Source organism: Muntiacus reevesi, chromosome 2 (assembly GCF_963930625.1).
Source record: "Muntiacus reevesi chromosome 2, mMunRee1.1, whole genome shotgun sequence".
Classification (NCBI taxonomy): Eukaryota; Metazoa; Chordata; class Mammalia; order Artiodactyla; family Cervidae; genus Muntiacus; species Muntiacus reevesi.
The window spans coordinates 251,401,378-251,425,953 of NC_089250.1; the positions used below are offsets into that span (position 1 = coordinate 251,401,378).

Sequence of the window (24,576 nt, forward strand, 5' to 3'; positions counted from 1 at the left end):
ACATCATTACTTAGGAACTTCTACAAAGAGATCTCCCTCACACTTAGGGGAAAGTGTTTTAGGTCTAAGACTATATACTTAATTTTAATCCCTGGCACTGTGTTACCTGCTAGCGTTCACAGAGGAAGACCTAGCAGGTTCTATTCCATTATCACGAAGGAGGAGTCTGAAAAGCAGCCATGGATGAACCCTCAAACTTGGAGATTAATGAACGCTGTCTTATTCTAGATCATGCTCTGGAGAAATGCGAGCATGGAAACCCACCCCACCAGCCTCAACGTGAGCACAGACCATTTTACTATCACGGTGAACGTCACCTCCCTAGAGAAGTCCCTGATAGTGTGCGTAGAGCCTGAAGGCCCCCTGTCACTGACGCTCTACCTGGGGTTCCAGCACCAGCCCAACCACACCCACTTCCACCTGAACTTCTCCCTGCCGAAGGAGAAGGTGTCGCAGAAAGGTAAGCCCCAACCAGATGTCAGAAACTTTAGAACGCATGTTGTTCTTTTTTTTTTTTTTTAACTTTTTATTTTGAGATAACAAAATGCAACTGAGGTCATTCACATGCAGTTATAAAAAGTAAACCCCCCCCCCCAAAAAAAGTAAAACCCAGAGATCTTATGTGCCTCCTGCCCACTTTCCCCTAATGATTACTTCTTACATAACTCCAGTTCAGTGTCACAGCCAGGAAGTGACACTGACCCAATGCATTGATCTTACTCGGATTTCACCAGTTTTACCAGCACTCTTGTAATCACTTTTCAGGTGACTCTTCCTGTTAATCAGGGTTGCTGAGCCAGCACCTCTCACTGCTGGGCGGCCAGCTACAAATTGTGTCTGCATCACGGGCAGGCTGTTTCCTGATTCCGAGCATGTACTCTGTCCTCCTTGCTGATCTTGGCAGTAATATCATGCCCTCTGAAACTGGAAGGGGTCTTGGAGATCCTTCGGACCAGATTTCGTGTTTGAAAGATGAGAAAACTAGGTTGGGTGACCTGCCTTAGCCCTTAGCAGCCACCTGGTGACAGAGCCGGGCCTGAACCCAGCCTCCAGTGTGCAGACCGGGAACCGGAGCTACCCCGGGCCTGCCCCATGTCGCCCTTGGGTTTCTCTTGTCACCTAGGTCTTCTAGCTACTCACTTTGATGTGTGATTATCTCATTTTTCGAAAACTTACTCTAATTCCTTAGACTGAAATCTTCATTTATCAAAAGCATATGATTTGATTTTTTTTTAATGGAACAGAAGTCATCCAGAACCCCAGATCATATCACCAGTCATTTTCTTTAAAACCATCTGTGATGCTAGGCTTCTCATTTCCCCACTTGTAAAATAATAACAATAATAGACATTCTGAAGAAAGGTTCTGATGGTATTTTTCTGTCCCCTTTGAAAGGCAGCTAAGCACTCTCGTTTGTCCTCAGATGAGAAATACACATGGGTGCTGACGCCAGAGAAGCTGCGGTTTGGGGTCGGCACCTACTACATAACGGCCGTGCTGGATAGAAGCAAGGGGGGCGCCCGGCAGACGGCCAGCCTGTTCTCAGCGGTCACGGCCGTCACTCAGTGTTACTTCTGGGACAGCCTCAGCAGCATGTGGAGGAGCAGCGGCTGCCAGGTCAGAAGCTGCCCACTTCCTTTTTTAAAACTCGTTTTCATTGAAATGTGATTCCTTTACAGTATCGTGTTGGTTTCTGCTGTACAACAAAATGAATCAACCACACACACATCCCCTCCCGCCCACCTGCCTAGGTCCTCACGGAGCACGAAGCCTGAGCTCCCTGCGCTTTAGAGCAGGTTCCCACGAGCTCTCTGTTTCACACGTGGAAGCGTCTATGTGTTACGTCACTTCAGTTGTGTCCAGCTCTTTGCGACCCAGTGGACTATGGCCCGCCAGGCTCCTTAGGCAAGAATACTGGAGTGGGTTGCCAGGCTCTCCTCCAGGGTATCTTGCCTGGAAGCATAGACATGTCAGTCCTAATCTCCAAGTTTGTCCCCTTCGCCCCCTGTGCCCACATGTCCATTCTCTGCATCCGCATCTCTAGTTCTGCCCTGGAAATAAATTCATCAGTACCATTTTTCTAGATTCCACATACATGCGTTAATATGTGATATTTGTTTTTTTCTTTCTGATTTACTTCACTCTGTATGATAGACTCTAGGTCCATCCACGTCTCTACAAATGAACCGATTTTGTTCCTTTTTAGGGCTGAGTAATATCCATTGTATATATGTACCATGTCGTCTTTTCCATTCATCTATCTTTGGACATTTAGGCTGTCTCCATGCCCTGGCTGTTGTAAATAGTGCTGCAATAAACACTGGTGTACGCGTGTCCTTTTGAATTATGGTTTTCTCAGGGTATATGCCCGGTAGTGAGATTGCCGGGTCGTATGGTAGTTCTAGTTTCAGTTTTTTAAGGAACCTCCATGTTGCCCTCCACAGTGGCTTTATCAGCTTACATTGCCACCAGAAGTGTATGAGGGTTCCCCTTCCTCCACATCCTCTCCAGCGTTTATTGTTTGTATATTTTTTGATGATGGCCATTCTGACTGAAGTGAGGCCACACCTTATTGCAGCTTTGATTTGCATTTCTCTAATAATTAGTGGGGCTTTCCTGGTGGCTCAGATGGTAAAGAATCTGCCTGCCAGTGCAGGAGACACAGGTTCAGATCCCTGGGTCGGGAAGATCCCCTGGAGAAAGAAGTGGCAACCCACTCCAGTATTTGCCTGGCAAATCCCATGTACGGAGGAGCCTGGCAGGCTACAGTCCATAGGGTCACAAAAGAGTCGGGCACAATTTAGAGACTAAACAACAATTAGTGATTTGAGCGTCTTTTCATGTGTCTCTTGGCCATCTGAATGCCTTTGGAGAAATGTCTGTTTAGGTAGAAGCTGCCCAATTCTGCCTCTCTCCCATTTCAGCTGGCAATAAACTCAGTGCCCCTGTTACCTTGTTTGGGATGGCCTAGAAAGAAAAAGCATCGGAAGGGAGATAAATCAACCTAGATCAAAGGGGGAGGTGTGTGGTGGTGGGCTGGGAGAGCATGTCCCTTCTGAGCAAGCTTGTGCTTTAGATTTCTTTTTTCTTTTTTTTTTGTTGTTTCACTGGGTCTTCATTGCTGCACATGGGCTTTCTCTAGTTGCAGCAAGAGAGGGCTGCTCTTCATTGCAGGGTACAGACTTCTCATTGTAGTGGCTTCTCTCGTTGGGAATTACAGGCTCTAGGTGCATGGGCTTCAGTAGTTGCAGCACATAGGTTGAGTATTTGTGGCACAAGGGCTTAGTTGCTCTGTAGCATGTGAGATCTTCCTGGACCAGGGATTGAACCTGTGTCCCCTGCATTGCAGGCAGATTCTTATCCACTCTACTACCAGGGAAGTCCCGTGCTTTAGATTTGTCATTTCTTGCCCAAACATTAGTCCATGGTAAATCTGATAAGGTACATAAAATAAGGCAAGTAGTACATGGAAGCTGATCAATTCTACAAGTATTAAATATGCGGTGAGTAAATGAGGCTGACTTTATTTTGCATAAAAGAGCTTTTATTGCTTCCCTGTCTTTTGGCTAAGATCAAGTGTAGTATCAGTTATCAGTTTAATAGCTGATACGCCCTCATCATGCAAAATGCCAGGCTGTATGAAGTACAAGCTGGAATCAGGATTGCCTGGATAAATATCAGTAACCTCAGATTCACAGATGACACCACCCTTATGGCAGAAAGCAAAGAAGAACTAAACTGCCTCTTGATGAAGGTGAAAGAGGAGAGTGAAAAAGTTGGCTTAAAAGTTGACTTTCAAAGAACTAAGATCACAGCATCCATTCCCATCACTTCATGGCAAATAGATGGGGAAATGATGGGAACAGAGACTTTGTTTTGGGGGGCTCCAAAATCACTGCAGATGGAGACTGCAGTCATGAAATTAAAAGACAATTGCTCCTTGGAAGAAAAGCTATGACCAACCTAGACAGCATATTAAAAACCAGAGACATTACTTTGCCAACAAAGGTCCGTCTAGTCAAAGCTATGGTTTTTCCAGCAGTCACGTGTGGATGTGAGAGTTGGGCTATAAAGAATGCTGAGTGCCGAAGAATTGATGCTTTTGAACTGTGGTGTTGGAGAAGACTCTTGAGAGTCCTTTGAACTGCAAGGAGATCCAACCAGTCCATCCTAAAGGAACTCAGTCCTAAATATTCATTAGAAGGACTAATGCTAAAGCTGAAGCTCCAGTACTTTGGCCACCTGATGCGAAGAACTGACTTATTGGAAAAGACCTCATTTCTTCCCTCTTATCAAAGGGTAACCACTATCTGGAATTTGGTATATGCAGTGACACATTTTTTCTTGGGCTCTAAAATCATTGTGGACAATGACTGCAGCCTTGAAATTAAAAGACACTTGCTTCTTGGAAGGAAAGCTATGACAAACCTAGACAGCATATTAAAAAGCAGAGACATCACTTTGCCGGCAAAGGTCCGTGTAGTCAAAGCTGTGGTTTTTCCAGTTAGTTATGTACGGATTTGAGAGCTGGACCATAAGAAAGGCTGAGCACTGAACTGTGGCTTTCGAATTGTGGTGCTGGAGAAGACTTGAGAGTCTGTCAAGGAGATCAAACCAGTCAATCCTAAAGGAAATCAACCCTGAATATTCACTGGAAGAATTGATTCTGAAGCTGAAACTTCAATACTTTGGCTACCTAATGAGAAGAGCTAATTCATTGGAAAAGACTCTGATGCTGGGAAAGATTGAAAGCAAAATGAGAATAGGGTGGCAGAAGATGAGATGATTAGATAGCATCACTGACTGAATGGACGTGAATTTGAGCAAACTCTGGGAGATAGTGAGGGACAGGGAAGCATAGCGTGCTGCAGTCCATGGGGTCGCAAAGAGTCGGACATGACTTAGCAACTGAACAACAACAAATCCATTCTTTCAGCAAGTATGTATTGAGCATCTTCTACATACAAAGCCCACATATAGGAACTAGCAATGGATAGGACAGTACCTAGTGAGGAAGATTGGTAAACATGGATTCGTGAGTGACGGTTTGCATGCTCTAGGTCTTTGTGTAAATGGTATCATACTGTTATATCCTTTTAAACTTGCTTTCTTCACTCAGCACTGATATATCCAGCTTCAGTCCATTCATTTTATCTGCTGTATAGTAGTCCATCTGTTTGCCCCTACTTCCTTATTTACTTGTTTGTATGTTCTGCTGTTAGCAGACACAGAGGTGGGTCTGATTTCTCCTAGCTGTAACCAATGCTGACAGAGACATCCTTGTTCACGTTTGCTTGTGCACATGTGCCGAGTCCTCAGGATATACATTCAGAACTGGAATCTCAGGACTCAGGGCGTTTATACTTTAGTTTTACTAAAAGCTGCCGAGCTGCTGTGCCCATCAGCTGTCCCAGTCCACATTAACACCAGCGGAGAATGAGCCATCAGGCCTTCTTTTCCAAATCTGTGTGTCTGTGTTGATGTGTTACGCGTGTCCCTTCCTTAGCTTGCCAGTCGGTCAGAGTCACCGTCTTCACTGTCGTTCCAGGTCGGGCCACAGAGCACCCTGGTGAGGACACAGTGTCTCTGTAACCACCTGACCTACTTCGGCAGCGATTTCTTCATCGTGCCCCGGACGGTGAACGTGGAAGACGTGGCTGAGCTGTTCCTTCGAGTGACCAGCAACCCAGTCGGGGTGTCCCTGCTGGCCAGTCTTGTCGGAATCTATATGCTCATATTCGTGTGGGCTTGGAGAAAGGACCAGGCAGATGCGCAGAAGGTGATGAGACTTTGATTCTGAAAGCTTTGCCACAATGTCTTGAGTATGTTGAACAAGATGAAGGAAAAAAGAGACACCTTTATCGAAAAGAGGCAGGTAGTAAAAATTCCAGTGGGACTTCTCTTAACATCTCTGTTCATGTCTATTGTCTCAAGGCCCAGGGACTTACCTCTTTTTCTCCATTTTTTTTTTTTTTTCTTTTAGCCGGGGTTGAATCCTCATATGATTCATTTAGGTCAAGAATAAGCCAAAAGAAAATCCACAGAGAACTTAACTATAATCAAATGCACATTTATCTCACTTAACACATTGGATGTGAAAGTTATGTGTGTCAAAAAAGTTATAATTTAACTGCAATATGTAAGAAACCTGTATGGAATCTTTTTTTAAACAAAAAATCCTTTGACAGCTTCCTTCTAATTTCTGTTCTATATCTTTCTCATCCTTGCTTTCCTACATGTGGAAGTTCTAGAACTTGTGAAATGTCCATTTTATTGCTGTGGGTATGGAATTACCAATTCTTTTTTTTTTTCATTTATTTTTATTAGTTGGAGGCTAATTACTTTACAATATTGTAGTGGTTTTTGTCATACATTGACATGAATCAGTCATGGATTTACATGTATTCTCCATCCCGATCCCCCCTCCCACCTCGCTCTCTACCCGATCCCTCTGGGTCTTCCCAGTGCACCAGGCCCGACCACTTGTCTCATGCATCCAGCCTGGGCTGGTGATCTGTTTCACACTAGATAATATACATGTTTTGATGCTGTTCTCTTGAAACATCCCACCCTCACCTTCTCCCACAGAGTCCAAAAGTCTGTTCTGTACATCTGTGTCTCTTTTTCTGTTTTACATATAGTTACCATCTTTCTAAATTCCATATATATGCATTAGTATACTGTATTGGTGTTTATCTTTCTGGCTTACTTCACTCTGTATAATGGGCTCCAGTTTCATCCATCTCATTAGAACTGATTCAAATGAATTCTTTTTAATGGCTGAGTAATATTCTTTTTAATGGCTGAGTAATAATGTATATGTACCACAGCTTCCTTATCCATTCGTCTGCTGATGGGCATCTAGGTTGCTTCCATGTCCTGGCTATTATAAACAGTGCTGTGATGAACATTGGGGTGCACGTGTCTCTTTCAGATCTGGTTTCCTCAGTGTGTATGCCCAGAAGTGGGATTGCTGGGTCATATGGCAGTTCTATTTCCAGTTTTTTAAGGAATCTCCACACTGTTCTCCATAGTGGCTGTACTAGTTTGCATTCTCACCAACAGTGTAAGAGGGTTCCCTTTTCTCCACACCCTCTCCAGCATTTATTGCTTGTAGACTTTTGGATAGCAGCCATCCTGACTGGCATGTAATGGTACCTCATTGTGGTTTTGATTTGCATTTCTCTGATAATGAGTGATGTTGAGCATCTTTTCATGTGTTTGTTAGCCATCTATATGTCTTCTTTGGAGAAATGTCTGTTTAGTTCTTTGGCCCATTTTTTGATTGGCTCATTTATTTTTCTGGAATTGAGCTTCAGGAGTTGCTTGTATATTTTTGAGATTAATCCTTTGTTGCTTCATTTGCTATTGGAATTACCAATTTTAGTAAATAAAAAATATATGAGGTACCCAGTTAACTTTGAATTTCAAATAGTGAATGCATATTTAGTATAAATATGACACCAAATTATTCATCATTTATCTGGAATTCACTTTTAGCCAGGTGTCTTATATGTTAGCTGATAATCCTTTCTGGGTGGGTGGAACGTGGAGAGATTTAGAGGCCCAAGACCCGATCAATTGATTCTATGACTGTTTCGTTCTCCTGACATAAACCCTGGACTTTGAACCCATATCCCCCAGTTTTATCAGTTAAGCTAGGTCTGCTTATCTGTTTTATCTTCTCCCCTATCTCATCCTTGCTTTCCTCGGAAAGCTGCCGTAGTGTATACTCCTGCTTCTCGCTGGGCTGTAAGGCATGAAGATATGCTGGCTTTCTTGGTTCTGCTTTTTCCTGCAGGTGAAGGTCACCATCCTGGCTGATAATGACCCCAGCTCTCAATTCCACTACCTTATCGAGGTCTCCACAGGCTATCGAAGAAGGGCCGCTACGACAGCCAACGTGAGTGAAGTAAAGGTTCTCCTCTCACTGCCATGCGAGGTGCACTCCGATACCCTTGGTGACATCCTGGCACCCAGTCATCCTTCACACAGATCCCAGACAGTGGTCTTCCTGGTTCTCAACTGTCCATCTGGGCCTTCTCTGATGACCCAATGGTTAAGAACCCATGCTTCCACTGAAGGGATGTGGATTCTATCCCTGTTCGGGGAACAAAGATCCCGAATGCCATAAGGCACAGCCAAAAAACTTTTAAAAACTGTACATTTGATGAGCCCTCTATGCTTGTCTAAGACCCCAGGACTTCATCTAAGTACAGTTTTCTCTGTCTTCATCTTTCCCCTTAGAGATAAATCAAGACTCATGTTATAACTTGCCATATCTTATCTTTTCTTTGTCCTGATTTAGGTAGTTATCACCCTTTATGGATCAGAGGGGCGGAGCGAGCCCCACCACCTTTGTGACTCAGAGAAGGCAGTCTTTGAACGCGGGGGACTGGATGTCTTCCTCCTGGGCACTCCATCCTCTCTGGGGGAATTACACAGCCTGCGGCTCTGGCATGACAATTCTGGCGTGAGCCCTTCTTGGTAAGTACCCGAATCAGGCTGGCATGCGGCTTCTCTGTAGCCAAAGACCTGCATGGCATCACAATAAATAACTATAATGTTTTGGATCAAATAGTAACAAATGACTGTTTGATTTTAATTTATTTTCCTTTCTCTTTTTAAAAATATTTTCTTGACTGCACCATGCAGCATGTGGGATCTTAGTTCCCTGATCAGGGATCAAACCCATGCCCTTTGCATGGGAAGTGCAGTGTTTTAACCACTGGACCACCACGGAATTCCCTGTTAGATTTTAATTTCAGAGCTGTCTACAAAGAAGAAAACCTGGAAAGCAATATTGAAAGTTAGCAATAAGATATTTTATGAGTGGTAGAATGATAGATTTTTTTAAAAACATCTTTTAAATTATTTATTTATTTTGGCTGTGCTGGATCTTCGTTGCAGTGAGCGGGGGCTACTCTCCAGTGGCGGTGTGCAGGCTTCTTATTGCAGTGACTTCTCTTTTTGTGGCTCATGGGCTTTAGAGTGCAGACTTAGTAGTCATGGCGCATGGGCTTAGCTGCCCCGCAGCATGTGGCATCTTTCCAGACCAGGGATTGAACCCATGGTCCTGTGCATTGGCAGGGAGATTCTCAACCACTGGACCACCAACGGAGTCCCAGATTTTTTTCCATTAAATATTGTCACTATTGTGAACAGAAAATAACAACAGTGAAACATTGCCCCAGAGTACCCTAAGTTAAAAGTATCTCTAAATACGAAAAGCATCTTTAAAGAGTAAATTTAATAAATGACTCTATAGAGAATATACTTAGGGTCAAAATGAAGAGCTTAAGGAGAGGGGAAGGAGTGGAATTACATTTGAGATGTCTCTCAAGAGTTAGAGAAACGGTCAGTGATGAGTGTGTGCGCCTGCCCTGTGCTGGGTCCAGATGTTCCTGCATCTTCCTTCAGCAGCACTCTGAGAATTACGAGAGGTGAGTGGAGAAAGTAGATGATAAAAATTAAGGATGAAGATCACTGGTTTGTTGGGATTTGGAAAAAGGAAGGCAGTGAAGTCAAAGGTCTCAGTGTGTGTTAGTCACTCAGTCGTGCCCGACTCTGCGAGCCCATGGACTGTAGCCTGCCAGGCTCCTCTGTCCTTGGGACTCTCCCAGCAAGAATACTGGAGTGGGTTGCCTTTCCCTTCTCCAGGGGATCTTCCTGACCCAGGGATCAAATCCAGGTCTTCCACATTGTGGGCAGATTCTTTACCACTGAGCCACCAGGGAAGCCCTAAAGATCTCAGACTCAGGTTTGAGAATTGACCCAGAAACAAGTCAGTTGCTGAATATTTTGCACCTGAAAGGAGTATGCATCCAGCCTAAAACTGCTAGCAAAAAAGTCCTTCCCAGGAATTCCTTGGCAGTCCTGTGGTCAGGACTCCACACTTTCACTGCCAAGGGTCTAGGTTCAATTCCTGGTTGGGGAACTAAGATCACACAAGTTGCATGGCAGGGCCAAATAGAAGTTTTTTAAAAAGTCCTTCTCTGCTAGACTAGAGACACCAACCACAAGGCAGGGACAGCCCGATGATTTTCCTGCTCCTTCCATCCTGTTCAGGTATCTCCAGAACAGTTTGTTACACTATTGTTCCACTTTCTTTTATAAAGGTAAATAGCGTATAATAAGCACTTGAAAGATACTCAGCATCATTAGTTACCAGGAAATGCAAATTAAAACCACAGCGATAGCACTAGACACCCACCAGAATGACTAAAACTAAAAAGTCTGACAAAACCAGGATGGGGTGAGGGTGGGGAGCAGTTAAGAGCTCTCACACGCAGCTGGTGGGATGTAAAACAGTACAGTCTTGGTGAAGAACAATTTGGCAGTTTCTTGTAAGGTTGAACATACGTTTACCCTATGACCCAGAAATTCCACTCCTAGTTATTTACTCAAGATAAGTGAAAATGTATGTCCATTCCAAGTCTTACACAAAGACTTCCATAGCAGCTTTATGAAAATAGCCTCAAACTGGAAACAACACAAATGTCCATCAGGTGAATGAATAATGTTAGTATGTTCATTTGGTGGAATACTATTCCTGACAAATAAGAACAATCTACTGATACAGCAACATGGATGAATCTCAGAAAGCATTATGTTGAGCAAAAGAAGCCAGACACACAAGAATATGTGAAATTCTGAAAAAAGCAAATCAACCTGCAAAGATAGAAAGTATATCAGTGGTCACCTGGAGTCCAGGGTGAGCATGGAAAAGGACACAGGGGAACTTTTCAGGGTGACGATGATGGTGTTTATTATACAGGTGTATACAGTTGTCCAAAATGCATTGAATAGTACTTTTTATTATTTTCATTTTTTGGCTGCACTCTATGGCTTGCAGGATCTTAGTTTCTCAACCAGGGATCAAACTTGTGCCCTTGGCAGTGAAAGCCCAGAGTCCTAACCACTGAAATGCCAGGAAATTCCCTGAACTGTATTCTTTAAATGGGGGCCTTTATCCTTTGTAAATTATACCACAACAGAGTTGATTTTTTTTCAAGTGTGTGTGTAAGAGAAAGTCTAGAGCTATATACACTAAATTATTACCAATAGTTATCCTTGGGTAGTAGGATTATGAATTTTTAAGTTTTTCTTCAGGGTAGTTTTAGTTACTTCCATAAGTTTTAGCAATATTTTATAATTATTAGAGGTACATTTTTTAATTTAAATAGATATTTCTCTTTGAGGAAACACATAAAGGAATTCACAACTATATGATATTTTCCATTTTTCTTATTTTTATCACTGGTTTATATCCTAATTTTATATGGAGTCTTTTTTTTTCCATTTATTTTTATTAGTTGGAGACTAATTACTTTACAATATTGTAGTGGTTTTTGCCATACATTGACATGAATCTGCCATTTATTTACATGTATTCCCCATCCCAATCCCCCCTCCCACCTCCCTATATGGAGTCTTATAATATTTTTTAACTTATAATGACTTTATACTCTTCAGGGAATAGAGATGTTGATTTAGTCATATTTGTATTCTCAACAGCACATACAGTGCCAAAACTATAGTAGGACTCAATAAATATTTGTTATAATTTATAATTATAGTCAATATTGTAACAAATATTTGTTACAATTCTCAAGAGTTACCTGTTCACTTCTAGACTTTGTTATTAAGTTTCTTTCAAAGAATTTTTTTAGTCAATATTTTCTTTTCTTTGTTTAATTGCAAAAGTAATAGATGTTTGAATACAAAAAACTTGGAAAACACAGAGAAGCAAAAGAACTATCCACCCCCAATAAAAATCAGACTCCCAGCATTTTTTCTTAGGAAATGACTATGCTTTCTGTATCTTTCTACTGATCATACTGAATGTATCAACCTGATTGTTCTGACAGACACATTAGATTCTCTGTTTCTCTTCTGTGTGAAAGGAGAGGAGAGCAAAAAATGGGCGACTAGTTTCTCACCAATCAGAAAGTGAATATTTTCTCCTTTTTTATACTTTGCTGTTAAATGAAAGCTTTAACAAGTAGCTAAGTTTAAATCAAATGCAACTTAGTCACCTGCGATTTTATTAACTGCTTCAAAAGAGAGTCCCAGAAATAATTTTAGCTTTAAAATGATCTGTGTTCCTCACACAGAAAATAACTTCCAACTGAAATAAGAATTTTGACCAGAGAAATTTGAATGGTTTCATATAGACTTTTGGAGTAGTAGCATCCTTACAGTAAAGGAGATTAGCCGACTAGGTGCAAGATGAAGTCAAACAGGCAGAGCAGAGGTTCTGCAGGACAGATTGGTTGGTGGCTGAAATCAGGGGAGAAGAGAGAGACACATGGTAAAACAACTGGGGTTGAAAAGAGGATGAAGTTTCAGGACCTATTGCTCTGAAGCCAAGATGAAGCTGCAAACCCAAAGAAGACAAGTCATTAGTGTAAACATTAAAGTCCACTCCCCATTTACAACCCCCTTAGACCCTAGTGATGAAAGACGGAGGCAGATGGGATATTTACAAAGGTGGTGGGGCGCTGTCACTTGTAGAAAGAAGAAATCTTAAGGAATAGAAACACACAGTGACTACTCCAGGTTATGAAAGTCTGCATTCTATTTGGTACATGAACTCCTTTAGAGGTCGGGAAGGAAAAAGTGGGATCAGATCTAGTTTATTTCTTTGGCTCTTGCCCCTACAATGAAGCAGAATCTGTTTACTTGGACACCCACTGTCAATAAAAGATGTTCTTTTTTTAATTTTTATTGCAGTACGATTGACATACAACTTTATATTTGCTTCAGGTCTACAACTTAATGATTTGATGTTTGTTATGTATTGTGAAATAATCACCATAAGTCTAGTTAACAAGCATCACCATACATAGAGAATTTTTTTCTCATTGTGAGAGTTAAGATCTGCTCTTGTAGCAGTTTTCATATATGCAACACAATATTATTAACTGCTGTCGCCATGCTGTATGTTACATCCCCTTGGCTTATTTTATAAATGGCCGTCTGTACCTTTTGACTCTCCACCTCGTCTACCCACCCACCCCCACCCTCTGCCCCTACAACCACTAATTTGTTCTCTGTATCTGTGAGCTAGGTTTTGGGTTTTTGTTTGTTTTGTTTTGCTTTGCCTTTACATTCCACATATAAGTGAGATCATATCTGTCTTTGTCTCTCTCTGACTTATTTCACTTCGGGTAATGCCCTCTATTCATGTCACAAATGGCAAAATTTCATTCTTTTTTTAATAACTGATATTCCATTGTATACGTTATATATACCACATTTTCTCTGTCCATTCAGCCATTAATGGACACTGAGGTTGTATCCATAAGGTCACTGCTTATTACAGCAATTAAATGATGCCCACCCTCTAACATGATTGTCTTTATTTTACTGTAGGTATGTAAGCCAGGTAACTGTCACTGACATAGCAGGTAAAAGGAAATGGCATTTTCTGTGCAACTGTTGGCTGGCCATGAACCTTGGAGACTGTGAGCGCGACCGGGTCTTCATGCCAGTCTCAAAGAAGGAGCTCTTTTCCTTTAGGTACAGTTGAGAAATGATGATGTGCTACCTGTGTCTGAGGCTTTGTTCATTTTCTTCATTCTTTTTTCTTTCTGTTCCTTGGACAAGACAATTTCAATGGACTTATCTTCAAGTTTGACCTATCTTCTTTCTCCTGTCAGCTCACATCTGCTATTGAGCCTCTAGTGAATTTTCCATTTCACTTATTGTATTTTTCAGCTGCATACTTTCTATTTGGTTCTTTTAAAAAGTAACTTCTGAGAACTTCCCTGGTGGTCCAGTGGTTAAGACTCCACACTTCCAGTGTAGGGGGCAAGGGTTTGATTCCTGGTCAGAGAGCTAAGACCCCCCGTATGCCTTATGGTCAAAAAACCAAAACGTGAAACAGAAGCAAAATTGTAAAAAAATTCAATAAAGACTTTAAAAATGGTTCACATCAAAAAAAATGTTTAAAAAAATAATTAAAAAAATAAAAATAATTTCTGGGGACTTCCCTGGTGGTTCATTGGAAGACTCCACACTTCCAATGCAGGGGGCGTGGGTTTGATCGCTGATCAGGAATTAAGATCCTGCATGCCACAGAGTGCAGCCAATAATAATAATAATTTCTGTATCTTCATTAATATTCTATTTAGCAAGACATCATGCTCATTTACTTTAGTTACTTCAAGATGATTTCCCTTATTTCTTTGAACATATTTAAAACAACTGATTTGAAATCTTAGTAAATCCAGTGTCTTGGCTTCCTCAGTAACAGTCTGTTGAGTGTGGTGTGTGTGTGAGGCAGAGACTTTGTTTCTTTTCATGTCTTGTGGTCTGTTGTAAACTGGACATTTTAAATAAAATGTGGTCACTCTGAAGATCAAATTTCCTTCCTCTCCCCCAGTATTTGTTCTTAGTGTTTATTGTTGTCCTGTGTCTGTTTTGAACTAATTCTGTAAAATCTGTATTTTTATCATATGTGAAAACTGAAGTTCTTGCTCAGTCAGTTCAGTGGTCCGCTAATAACTAGACAGAGACTTCTTTAAATGCCTGAGCCAGTAAGCCTCCCAGCCTTTGCTGAGGGGTTTTGCACACACGTGTCATGCCTTCCGCACGCAGCCAGGCAGCTGACAGCTCTGCCTCAGCCTTCACCTCCTGCTTGCTGAGAGCTTCAGGGTTCTTCCAGGGGTAGAAGCATAGGGCTTTCTCGGGTATTTCCTGAGCACGCCCACATTCCTGGGCATGCACGTGGCCTCCTATCATTAGATTCCCAGGACTGTGTTGCAGCTTTTCAAAATTGCTATAGACTTCTGACTTCCTCAGTGAGGATTTTTGATGAGCCCGTTGTTTTGCCTACCATATCAGGCAGCTGTGAAGTTAAACAGTCGCCTCTGAATATTTTTGACAGTACCCTCAAAGAAGAAGCATTTTTCACTGGATGAGTGTCCAGTCATATCAAATAAGGGCAGTCTTGCAAGTGGAGTTTTCCCAGGAAATGACGGCTCTCTGGGGAGGACGCTTTTAATCCCCTTCTGCCCCCTCTAGTGACTGCCAGGCTGCTGGATTTCTCTGTGATTGAAGGCTCTTGGTTTTCAAGGTTACCCTGGAGCTAGGGGAAGGGAGATGGGGAAATAGGGCCAATTAAAATGCCGCAAAATTCACTGTTCTAACTGATATTTAACCATTTTTCTTATGTAAATGCTCCCAGGTTGCTACAAACCTTTGGTTATTTACCTGAGTTCTGAAAATTTTGGTTCTGACTTTTTAAAAGAAGTTTTATCATTGCTTTTGTGGAGGAATTTTCAGAGGTGTTCACTCCACTGTTTCCACTGACCCAAGTGGATTTAGAGAGTTGTCTACTTAGAGCAGCAGCAGCAGGCAGAGCCATGGTTTGCGGCAGCTCTCTGAGGTGACAAGGCGATGTGATGGGAGCCAGCTGTCAGCTGCACGTGCAGTAGAGGTGTGTTACAAAAGAGGAACCCCCAACCAGGAGACTGATCTAGGAGCTGCCAGAAAACCTGCCCTTCCTTCCCTATAGAATGACATTATCTTTATCAGTCTGGAATGTAGGCAAATCTCTCAAGGGGTGAGAGGAAGGCATTTCTATCTTTATTACCCTAGAACATCTCTGGGAAGCAAGAAGTCTCTGTCTTTATAATCTGGAAATGTAAATTGTCTTCAAAGAGAGTTCCCGATTCTGTCTTTTTTGGGCTGTCTGCTTACACAAAGATACTTGAAAACATAGTCCAGGAGCAAAGTTTGTATAAATGCCTAAATGTGAAACATTCATGAAGGGCTGCCTTTCAACACTGCCTCTGCTGTTATGTCAGTCTGCCTGTTATTCTTCTAAAGTATGTTGTCTTTTCTCTTTTTAATATTTTCTTTTTATCCTTGATGTTCCAAATTTTACCATATTTCTTTTCACTGTGGATTTACCCATTTTTTTAATCCTGTTTAGCACTCAGAGTGTACTTCAAAAAAAATTTATTGTGGTAAAATACACGTAAAATGTGCTTTTCGGGGGTGGGGGGCTGCCGTGCTGCATGGCATGCAGGATCTTATTTCCCTGACCACTGGAAGCCTGGAGTCTTAACCACTGGACCTCCGGTGGCGGGGGTGGGGGTGGGGTGTCCCAAAATGCACTTTTGATATACAGAGTCATGTGTTCAATACACAGAAATTCTCAGATGTCACTTCTGAAAATACTGCTCCTCTGACATTCCCTCGCTATATGCAAGAGTCTCTCTAACGATCCTCCATGTTTTAAAGCCTCTCTTGCATGCATATCTTTTTTGTCTGTCTGTGGGAGTTACTGATTTCCTCTTAAACTAGTGTCTCTTTCTCCTAATTATTTTGTTTTGAGGACCATATTTTTCCATTTTAAGATTTCAAATTTATTTTATTTCTGGGTTTTTCATCATTTCTTATTCTTTTAAAGTGAACATTATTCCTTGTATCATTTTTATATCATTATTTACTGTCAAGTTCTTTATTTCATAGATGTATAAAATGTTGCAGGGATTGGTTAAATTGACTTGCTCCAGATGAAGCACATAAGAAACAGCAGAGGTTCAGGTCTTATCCCTTCTTCTATTGAAGATTCTTTCTTCTAAAGCACATGGCCTCCCTTCAAGGCCATTGGATCTTGCTGCAAATTGCTGAGACATGGGATACAATAGTAGCAAACAAAATAATCACTGCAATGCAAGTAGCAACTGATGTTTTCTTTTTTTTTTTTATGTATATGTATATTTTTCAAACTTTAAGCTTTGTTTTGTATTGAGGTATAACTGATTAACAGTATGTGGTAGTTTCAGGTGAACAGCCAGCATACTCAGCCATGCATATACATGTTTCCATTCTCCCTGGGAACCCTCCCTCCCATCCAGGCTGCCTCATAACATTGAGCAGAGTTCCATCTGCTGTTCAGTAGGTCCTTGTTGGTTATCCATTTTAAATATAGCAGTGTGTACATGACCTTCCCAAACTTCCTCACTATCCCTTCCCCCAGCAACCATAGGTTCCTTTTCTAAGTTTGTGAATCTTTTTCTGTTTTGTAGCTTTACTTGTATCTGAGCAACCTGAAACACTTAGTCTTTGTCAGACTGTCCCGCAAAATTAGTTTCGTCTGGACTGAAATATTGTGTTGGCTGCCTTTCTCAGCATTAGATTTATAAATATGTTTAGGAATTTGGGGTTGTAGGTAGGTTTCATTTTAAAATCTCATTATCTCTCTCCTTCTCCACATATCCCTGACTAGTACTTTTTTTTATTTTTTCATTCAACTCTTCACATCACTAGTCTAGAACTAGGGTTTATTTTATTACACCATTTCGGAGCTCCTATTCCTCAGAGAAGCTAATGAAACGATCTATCACACACCTTGTCATGAGCCAGTGGATCTCTTGGCTGTGTTCCTGGTTGAGGGGATGCCCGCTTTCACCTGCCTCCCTACTTATAAATGTGTAGCCCTGTGGTAGTTTTTTTGTTCTGCAGAATTCTTCCATGAGCTCCAGCCTCAACCCTGGCTTCAGGCAATGAAGTTGGCTTTACCCTCGCTTCCTTCCCCTCCCTCCATGAATCACTTTCAGTTCCAGTTCCTCTCTGGGAATCAGGGTTTGACTTGTGTATGCCTTCTTGCAAACCTGGAGCTCAGAATCCTGTGGCTTCTTCCCTACTTACCATCTTGTTTCTCATCCCATCCCTCCTCTTCAGAGACGTTTATTTTGTTTTTAAGCCCAGCTAATATTTTGGATTCTTTCTTTTCATATTGTATTTACAGTTTCTTTTAAGAGTAGAGAAGGTTCTCCAGGTATGAGTTTACCTTACATAAATTTACCTTACCTTATAGCTATCTTGAGTGGAAAAAGTGAAAATGTTAGTCATTGAGTCATGTCAGATTCTTTGTGACCCCAGCCCTCCAGGCCCCTCTGTCCATGGAATTCTCCAGGCAAGAATACTGGAGTGGGTTGCCATTTCCTACTCCAGGGGATCTTCCCGACCCATGGATCAAACCCAGGTCTCCTGCATTGCAGGCAGATTCTTTACCATCTGAGCCACCAGGGAAGCCCCTATCTTGAGTGGAAGCTTAATGCAAACTTTCCAAGAGTTAAAAAGACTTATCAAAACCTCTTGTAAAGCCAAAACAAGGTTTTAGTTTTAAAATCTCATAAAGTTACCCTTATCCTCAAAAACCTTTTACCCTATGGTAATAGCAACAGCAGCAAAAATCATACCGTGTCACCTGAAAGCTTCTTCACAAAGGTGTTGAGCAGCGGCCGAGTTGTTGATGTGTCGCTTGCCGCCAGGTGAACCACACATCAGACGAGGGCATGTTCAGAATGAAATCTCATGCATTTCCTGTTCTGATCTATCCTGTTAGACACCTGTTCCCCTCCATGATCATAGAGAAGTTCACCCAGGATTGCTTGTGGCTCTCAGTGGCAACGCGACACCCCTGGAACCGGTTCACGAGGGTCCAGCGGCTCACCTGCTACATGACCCTCCTTCTCTGCAACATGGTCACCAACGTCATGTTCTGGAAAGTGACCAGTGCCACCGCCAAGAGAGACGAGCAAGCCCGGGGTGAGCCCTGACGTGTGCTGTTTGTGGCGTGTAATCCTTCGGCCACACTCCATCCCTTCCTTCCAAGTTAGACACGGAATCACGACGGGCTTCATTTTCCCTCTGCTGCCCTCCCATTAGAGCACTTATCTAATTCTGCTCTTAGATGAGGATACTCACTTACTCTAACATTAGAACACACATGTTCTCACTGATCTCACTCATCAACAAATGAAATGGCCTTAAGGACACATGAGGATCTTTACTGCCCTGATAACTGGCTGTCCTTAGATAATCATAGTCTAATAGCTAAATAAATACTTAAACCTGTGCAGGACGTAGAGCATGGACTTGTGGGCGTGGCGGGGGGTGGGGAGCAGGGAGCATCACTGACATAGATACAGCACCGCGTGTGAACTAGATAGCCAGTGGGAGGCTGCTCGGGAGCTCAGCTCGGGGCTCTGTGATGACCCGGGGAGGCAGGATGGGAGAAGGGGTGGGAGGGAGGCATTGAGGGAGGGGATATGTTGATGTGCGCTTACAGCTGATGGACGTTGTTGCAGAGCAGACGCTAGCGCAACATTGTAGAGCAATTATACTCCAATTAAAATAAATTTTAAAAAAGTACTTAAACCTGGGAGAGGAGTGTCTCGGAGACAATTTTAATGGTCGGGGATGAGACTTGACGTCATGCTTTTTCTTTCAGTGGGCCCGTTTGCTGTGACCTGGTCTGAACTGCTCGTCAGCATCCAAACCGCTGTCATCTTTTTCCCCATCAGTCTTGTGGTCGGGCGGCTTTTCCCGTTGATCCAGCCGCGGGAGCCTCTGCCTGTCTTGCCTCCCATCCAGGCCTCCTGCCCCTCGGATGCTTCTTCAGAGCCTCTCTCTCTCACGGAGGTGGTTAAGGTGAGCGTGGTGTCAGAGTTTACAGGTAAATGTCATGCTGCCCTCCCCCACGTGGTGGAGAAGGCCAGTGGACACGAGGCTCTCCGGCAAGGCTCTGGAGCCCTATTAACCGTAGTGGCTGTGGTCTAATCCCTCAGCCCTTGTCATCCTGCCTCTAGTTCTCTCTCTTGATTCTGGAGTGTTCTCAGCACTGACGTGAGCACAGAACGCCCTGCTCTGGAGGTGTCAGTTTTTTGATGTTTGCTCAAACTCTTCTTCTTTTATCCTAGATTCTCTCCTAAAACTAGTTCTGAAGCCACTGTGATGTGACTTCTTTGTGAAAAAGGAGAAAGTGAAAAACTGAGGTCCTTTACACTGAGCATAGGGCTTCCCAGGTGGCACTAGTGGTAAAGAACCCACCTGCCAATGCTGGAAGCGTTAAGAGACGCAGGTTTGATCCCTGGGTTGGGAAGATCCCCTGGAGGAGGAAACGGCAACCCACTCTGTATTCTTGGCTGGAGAATCTCATGGACAGAGGAGCCCCGAGGGCTACAGTCCATGGGGTCACAAAGAGCCAGTCACAACTGAAGCGACTTACCACACACACACACTAAGCATATGCCCCTTCGAGGGGAGAAACCGCCTCATGACTGTCTGTAATTGCTCCCAGTTCTGAGTTTAATGTAAAACTGGCTTTTCTCCTCTTGGTTCCACTTTCAGGAATTAAAGGAAACTGTGGGCTTCCTGCTCAGGAGAAATCCATACCTACTCTCGGAGTACGAACCATCTTCATGGCGTTCTGACAGCATGAATGAGCTGCTGAAGCTTTTGTCTGGCCTCATCTATTCTTACTTAGAGCATCCAGGCTGTCACCAGCAGGCAGGACCCTACTGGGCAAATGGTAAAGTTCAGTAAGTTTCAGGATCTGATCTTTTATCAGCCCCACCCCCGGCGCCCTTACTGCCCCATTCATTCTTACCTCTCAGCATCATCAACAGGCATGATGCCACCTTCTGCGGCTTTTTCATTTCCTTAGACTCCCAGTAGAGGGCAGATAGTTCTGCTACCTCTCAGAGCTTTTGAGACAGCATATCTGGTCTTATAAATTAAAGGTTAAAAGAAAAACCCACCAAAAATGTCCTCTGTATCAGACCCCCCATATTTCATCTGCTTCGTCAGAGGCTGTGAAAGCGTATCATTCTCTTTCTTCTATGGAATGATGAGATTGTGTGATTTATGAATTTTTGAATTTAGTTTGGGCCTTCTAGGCACTTAGAAGTTCACATGTACTGTAGTTCTGGTGAAAAAACTCAATTAGCTTTAAAAATTACTTTGATTCTCTATCAAAGTAATATAGGATTTTACAAATTGTTACAAATACACCATCATGCTCAGAGAATACAGTTTTGTAGGTGCTGGGTTCAGTCTTCACTGACTAGGAAATTTAACCTCATCATCAGTCAACAGGGGCTTCCCTGATAGCTCAGTTGGTAAAGAATCTGCCTGCAATGCAGGAGACCCTGATTCAATTCCTGGGTTGGGAAGATCCACTGGAGAAGGGAAAGGCTACCCACTCTGGCATTCTGGCCTGGAGAGTCCATGGAGTCGCAAAGAGTCATACACGACTAAGCGACTTTCACTTTCAGTTAACAGATTGCTCATTTCTACCAAGAATTTCTGTTTCTTGAAATCTTCCACTTGTTCATGTGTCAACCTGGGCTGTATTTTCAGTTGTTCCTGAAAACCACCGTCATTTCTGCAGTTACCTGCTCAGAATTCTGCAGAGGCTCCAATCTCACTCACAGACACTGGGTCCCACCCAGGCCGATCACCCCAGTGACTTTCTCAATGCAATCCACCAACTGCAAAAACTCCAGGAACTCTTGGAAACCCACGCTATTCCCACAGAGCAAGGGCTATCCAGGTAACGTGCTGCACTGGGCTTTACCACATGTAGTCTTCCTAAACCAGTCAGCTGTTGACTAGGTTGGTTATTCCTTCAACTTCTGTTCCTAAGGGAGGCAACCAGTTTCCCCATCCTGAGCCCAGAGGAAGGGAAGCAACATGTCTCTAAAGGCTGGCACAGGTGGCTGACATACTTCTGCTGGCTCCTCCTGGGTGTCACTAGCCTGGCCTCAGCCTTCTTTACAGCGCTTTATAGCCTGGAACTGAACAGAGACCAAGCCACCGGCTGGGTTATTTCGATGATACTGTCATTGCTTCAGAACACCTTCATCAGCCAGCCAGCAAAGGTACGTGAGAAACTGTCACACCGGCATGGGAGGAAACACTATAGTTGCAGGAAGCTTGGGAAGCCAAGGTCTGTGGGTGTCCTTCCAAGGTGCCTCATGGTTCTGACAACTTGACAAGAACAAAAAACAAAACAGAAATTGACAGGGTAAAATTTGTTAGGGGTGTGTGTGAAGTAGTCATGGAAAAAACTAACAAGAACTGGTAAGACTGGAAGAAGTGTAGCAGAAAAGGATGGGGGAGTTAAGAGAGACAAGTTAAAAAATCAATAATAGGGCATCCCAGGGGGCCCCGCCTGCCAGTTCAGGAGACCCAGGTTCAGTACCTGGGTCCAGAAGATCCACTGGAAGAAGGCATGGTACCCGACTCCAGTACTCTTGCCTGGAGAATTCCATGGACAGAGGAGCCTGGCGGGCTGGAGTCCATAGGGTCACAAAGAGTTGGACACAACTGAAGGGACTTAGCATGCTTCCAAACAAACAAAATCAATAACAAACTACTAAGTAAGAAAACTTACTTTGTAAAAAATCTTCCTTTTCCTTAAACTTTAAGGAAAATGTCACACACAAAAGTGTAGGAAGTAGTATAATGAATCCCAAATTCCTATTACCCAGCTTCAACAGCTATCCCACAATTCATGGCCAGTCTTGTTTCATCTATCTTGGAAAAAAAAAACCAGGCTTTATATCATTTTATCTATCCATAAAGACTTCAGCCTGTGTATTTTCTTTTCTTTTTTTTTCAGCCTGTGTATTTTCAAAAGACAAACACTCTTCTTTTTAAAACAAAAATATAAGCTATTATTATGCCTAAATAAATTAACAATTTCCTGATATCCACACAACAGTGTGAATGTATGTAACACTGCTGAACTGGTCACCTTAAAATTGTTAAGGTATATTTTAAACTTAAAATGGTAAGTTTTTTGTTATGTGTATTTTACTACAGTTTTTAAAAATCCAATCAGTGTTCACATTTTCCCACTTGTCTCCTGAGTGTTTATAGTTGTTTTGTTCAAATCAAGATCTAAATGAGGTCCATGTGTTGCAGTGAGTTGCTCTGTCGCATGTTTTTTTTTTTTTTAAACTGTGCCAGGTCTTTGCTGCTGCACGCATGCTCTTCTTTGAGGCCTGAAGGCTCAGTAGTCGTGGTGCAGCTACCTAGTTGCTCTGTGGCATCTGGGAATCTTCCTAGACCAGGGACCAAACTCATACCCTTTACACTGGCAGGCAGATTCTTAACCACTGGACCACTGGGGAAGTCCTGTCTCATGCATTTTTATACTTAATCTAGGAACTTCCCTGGTGGTCCAGTGGGTAAGACTCTGTGCTCCCAATGCACGGGGCCCAGGTTTGATCCCTGGTCAGGGAACTAGATCCCACATGCCACAACTAAGACCCAGTGCAGCCAAATAAATAAATAAATAATATGTTTTTTTTAAAGAGACTTTAAAAAAAAAGTAATCTATAAGTTCTTCGTCCCTTTATCTCTCTCCCTCATTCTCTGTTCTTGCTACTTTTCTTACAATGTCCATGTGTTGAAGAAACCAAGTTGTCCTATAGAGGTTCCAGCATTCTGAATTTTGGTGACAGGATTACTTCTGCTTTAAGAACCCACAAGCAGACCTGGGGAGCTTTTAAAACATTTGGTGCCAGGTCTCTCTCCACCTGAGTCAAATCGTAATCCCTGGAGATGGGATCCAAGGCCCAGAATGTCATAAACTTCCCAGGTGATTCCAAAGAAGAGCCCCACTGGAGAAGCACTGATCCTAAAAGATGGACAGAGTACAAGGAGAAGGTAGATTTTAAATAAGAACTGCTGGAAGAGACAGACCAAAAAAGTAACAGGGGCTCTTAAAGAGATTCTGTTATAGCAGACACACAGAGAAAGACTTTGAGGAAATGAAAAACGTGATCTGCAGATTTTAAGAATTCAGAATTTGAAGTGAAGATGTCATTATGAGAATCAAATTAATAGACCAGGATGATCAAACTTAAAATAATTAGAAACATAAAGGAAAATAGACTTAGTAGATCCACTTAAGAGGAGTGGTAGTGATTAAATAGTCTAAAAAATTCAATTGTTGTAAACAAATACTCAATTTGTTGAAAGGCCTTAACTATTTCCAAGCATAACTAATTTAAAAAGATACACACCAAAATGGAGGACAGGTGTTCCAGAGTGGGGCCCAAGGTTCTGAAATCAGCTAGTTGTCAAGCGATGGCTGCTCATCCGTGGATCACGCTTTGGGTGGTATCACTGTGAATGCAAACCTAGTTTCTCTGAAAAGTCAGTATTACAAGAGAAAAGTTAATGAGGGAGAGCTGTTCTAGATCCTTGAAATAAATGAACCATTTTTAATATGGATCAGACAGTATTCTAGGAAGTTATTGGTCATTTCCTTACGTGTGATAATGATATGAAAATGGCCTGATTATTAGGAGGCTTGAACCTCGCACATGTGTGCTCAGTCACGTCCGACCCTGTGTGACCCCATGGACCGTAGCCTGTCAGGAAAACCCCATGAGATTTTCCAGGCAAGAATACTGGAATGGGTTGCCATTTCCTTCTCCAGGGGATTTTCCTGACCCAGGGATCGAACCTGCATCTCCTGCATCAACAGGCAGATTCTGTACCACTAGCACTCCCTGGGAAGCTCCAGTTTTTAGGAGGCACATGCTTAAAAACAGGCAGTCCTGGCCTTGAACTGTTGTAGTTTGTGCATGAATTTCAGGTACCATGGTTCAGTTAAATAACACTGGTTGTCAGCAAGACAATTCAAATCTCAGCATGGTGTATCAACTATGAGTGATTACATAAAACACCAGCTGCTACTAGACCTTCAGACCATGATTCACTACATACACAACATGTAATTTTAGGTGTCCGTCA

General features: G+C 42.6%; 1 protein-coding gene and 1 pseudogene across 1 annotated transcript in view; both read left to right on the forward strand.

Moving 5' to 3' along the window:
• PKD1L3 (polycystin 1 like 3, transient receptor potential channel interacting) overlaps positions 1-24,576 on the forward strand; it is an 81,875-nt gene that overhangs the window by 24,075 nt on the left and 33,224 nt on the right. The window contains exons 11-21 of the mRNA XM_065919345.1: positions 229-460; positions 1,424-1,617; positions 5,549-5,779; positions 7,802-7,903; positions 8,309-8,487; positions 13,378-13,524; positions 18,368-18,570; positions 19,256-19,455; positions 20,155-20,335; positions 21,166-21,358; positions 21,452-21,686. Coding sequence (XP_065775417.1) covers positions 229-460; positions 1,424-1,617; positions 5,549-5,779; positions 7,802-7,903; positions 8,309-8,487; positions 13,378-13,524; positions 18,368-18,570; positions 19,256-19,455; positions 20,155-20,335; positions 21,166-21,358; positions 21,452-21,686 — 2,097 coding nt within the window. The remainder of the gene's footprint in view (positions 1-228; positions 461-1,423; positions 1,618-5,548; positions 5,780-7,801; positions 7,904-8,308; positions 8,488-13,377; positions 13,525-18,367; positions 18,571-19,255; positions 19,456-20,154; positions 20,336-21,165; positions 21,359-21,451; positions 21,687-24,576) is intronic.
• Positions 3,547-3,689, forward strand: LOC136161937 (U2 spliceosomal RNA; annotated as a pseudogene).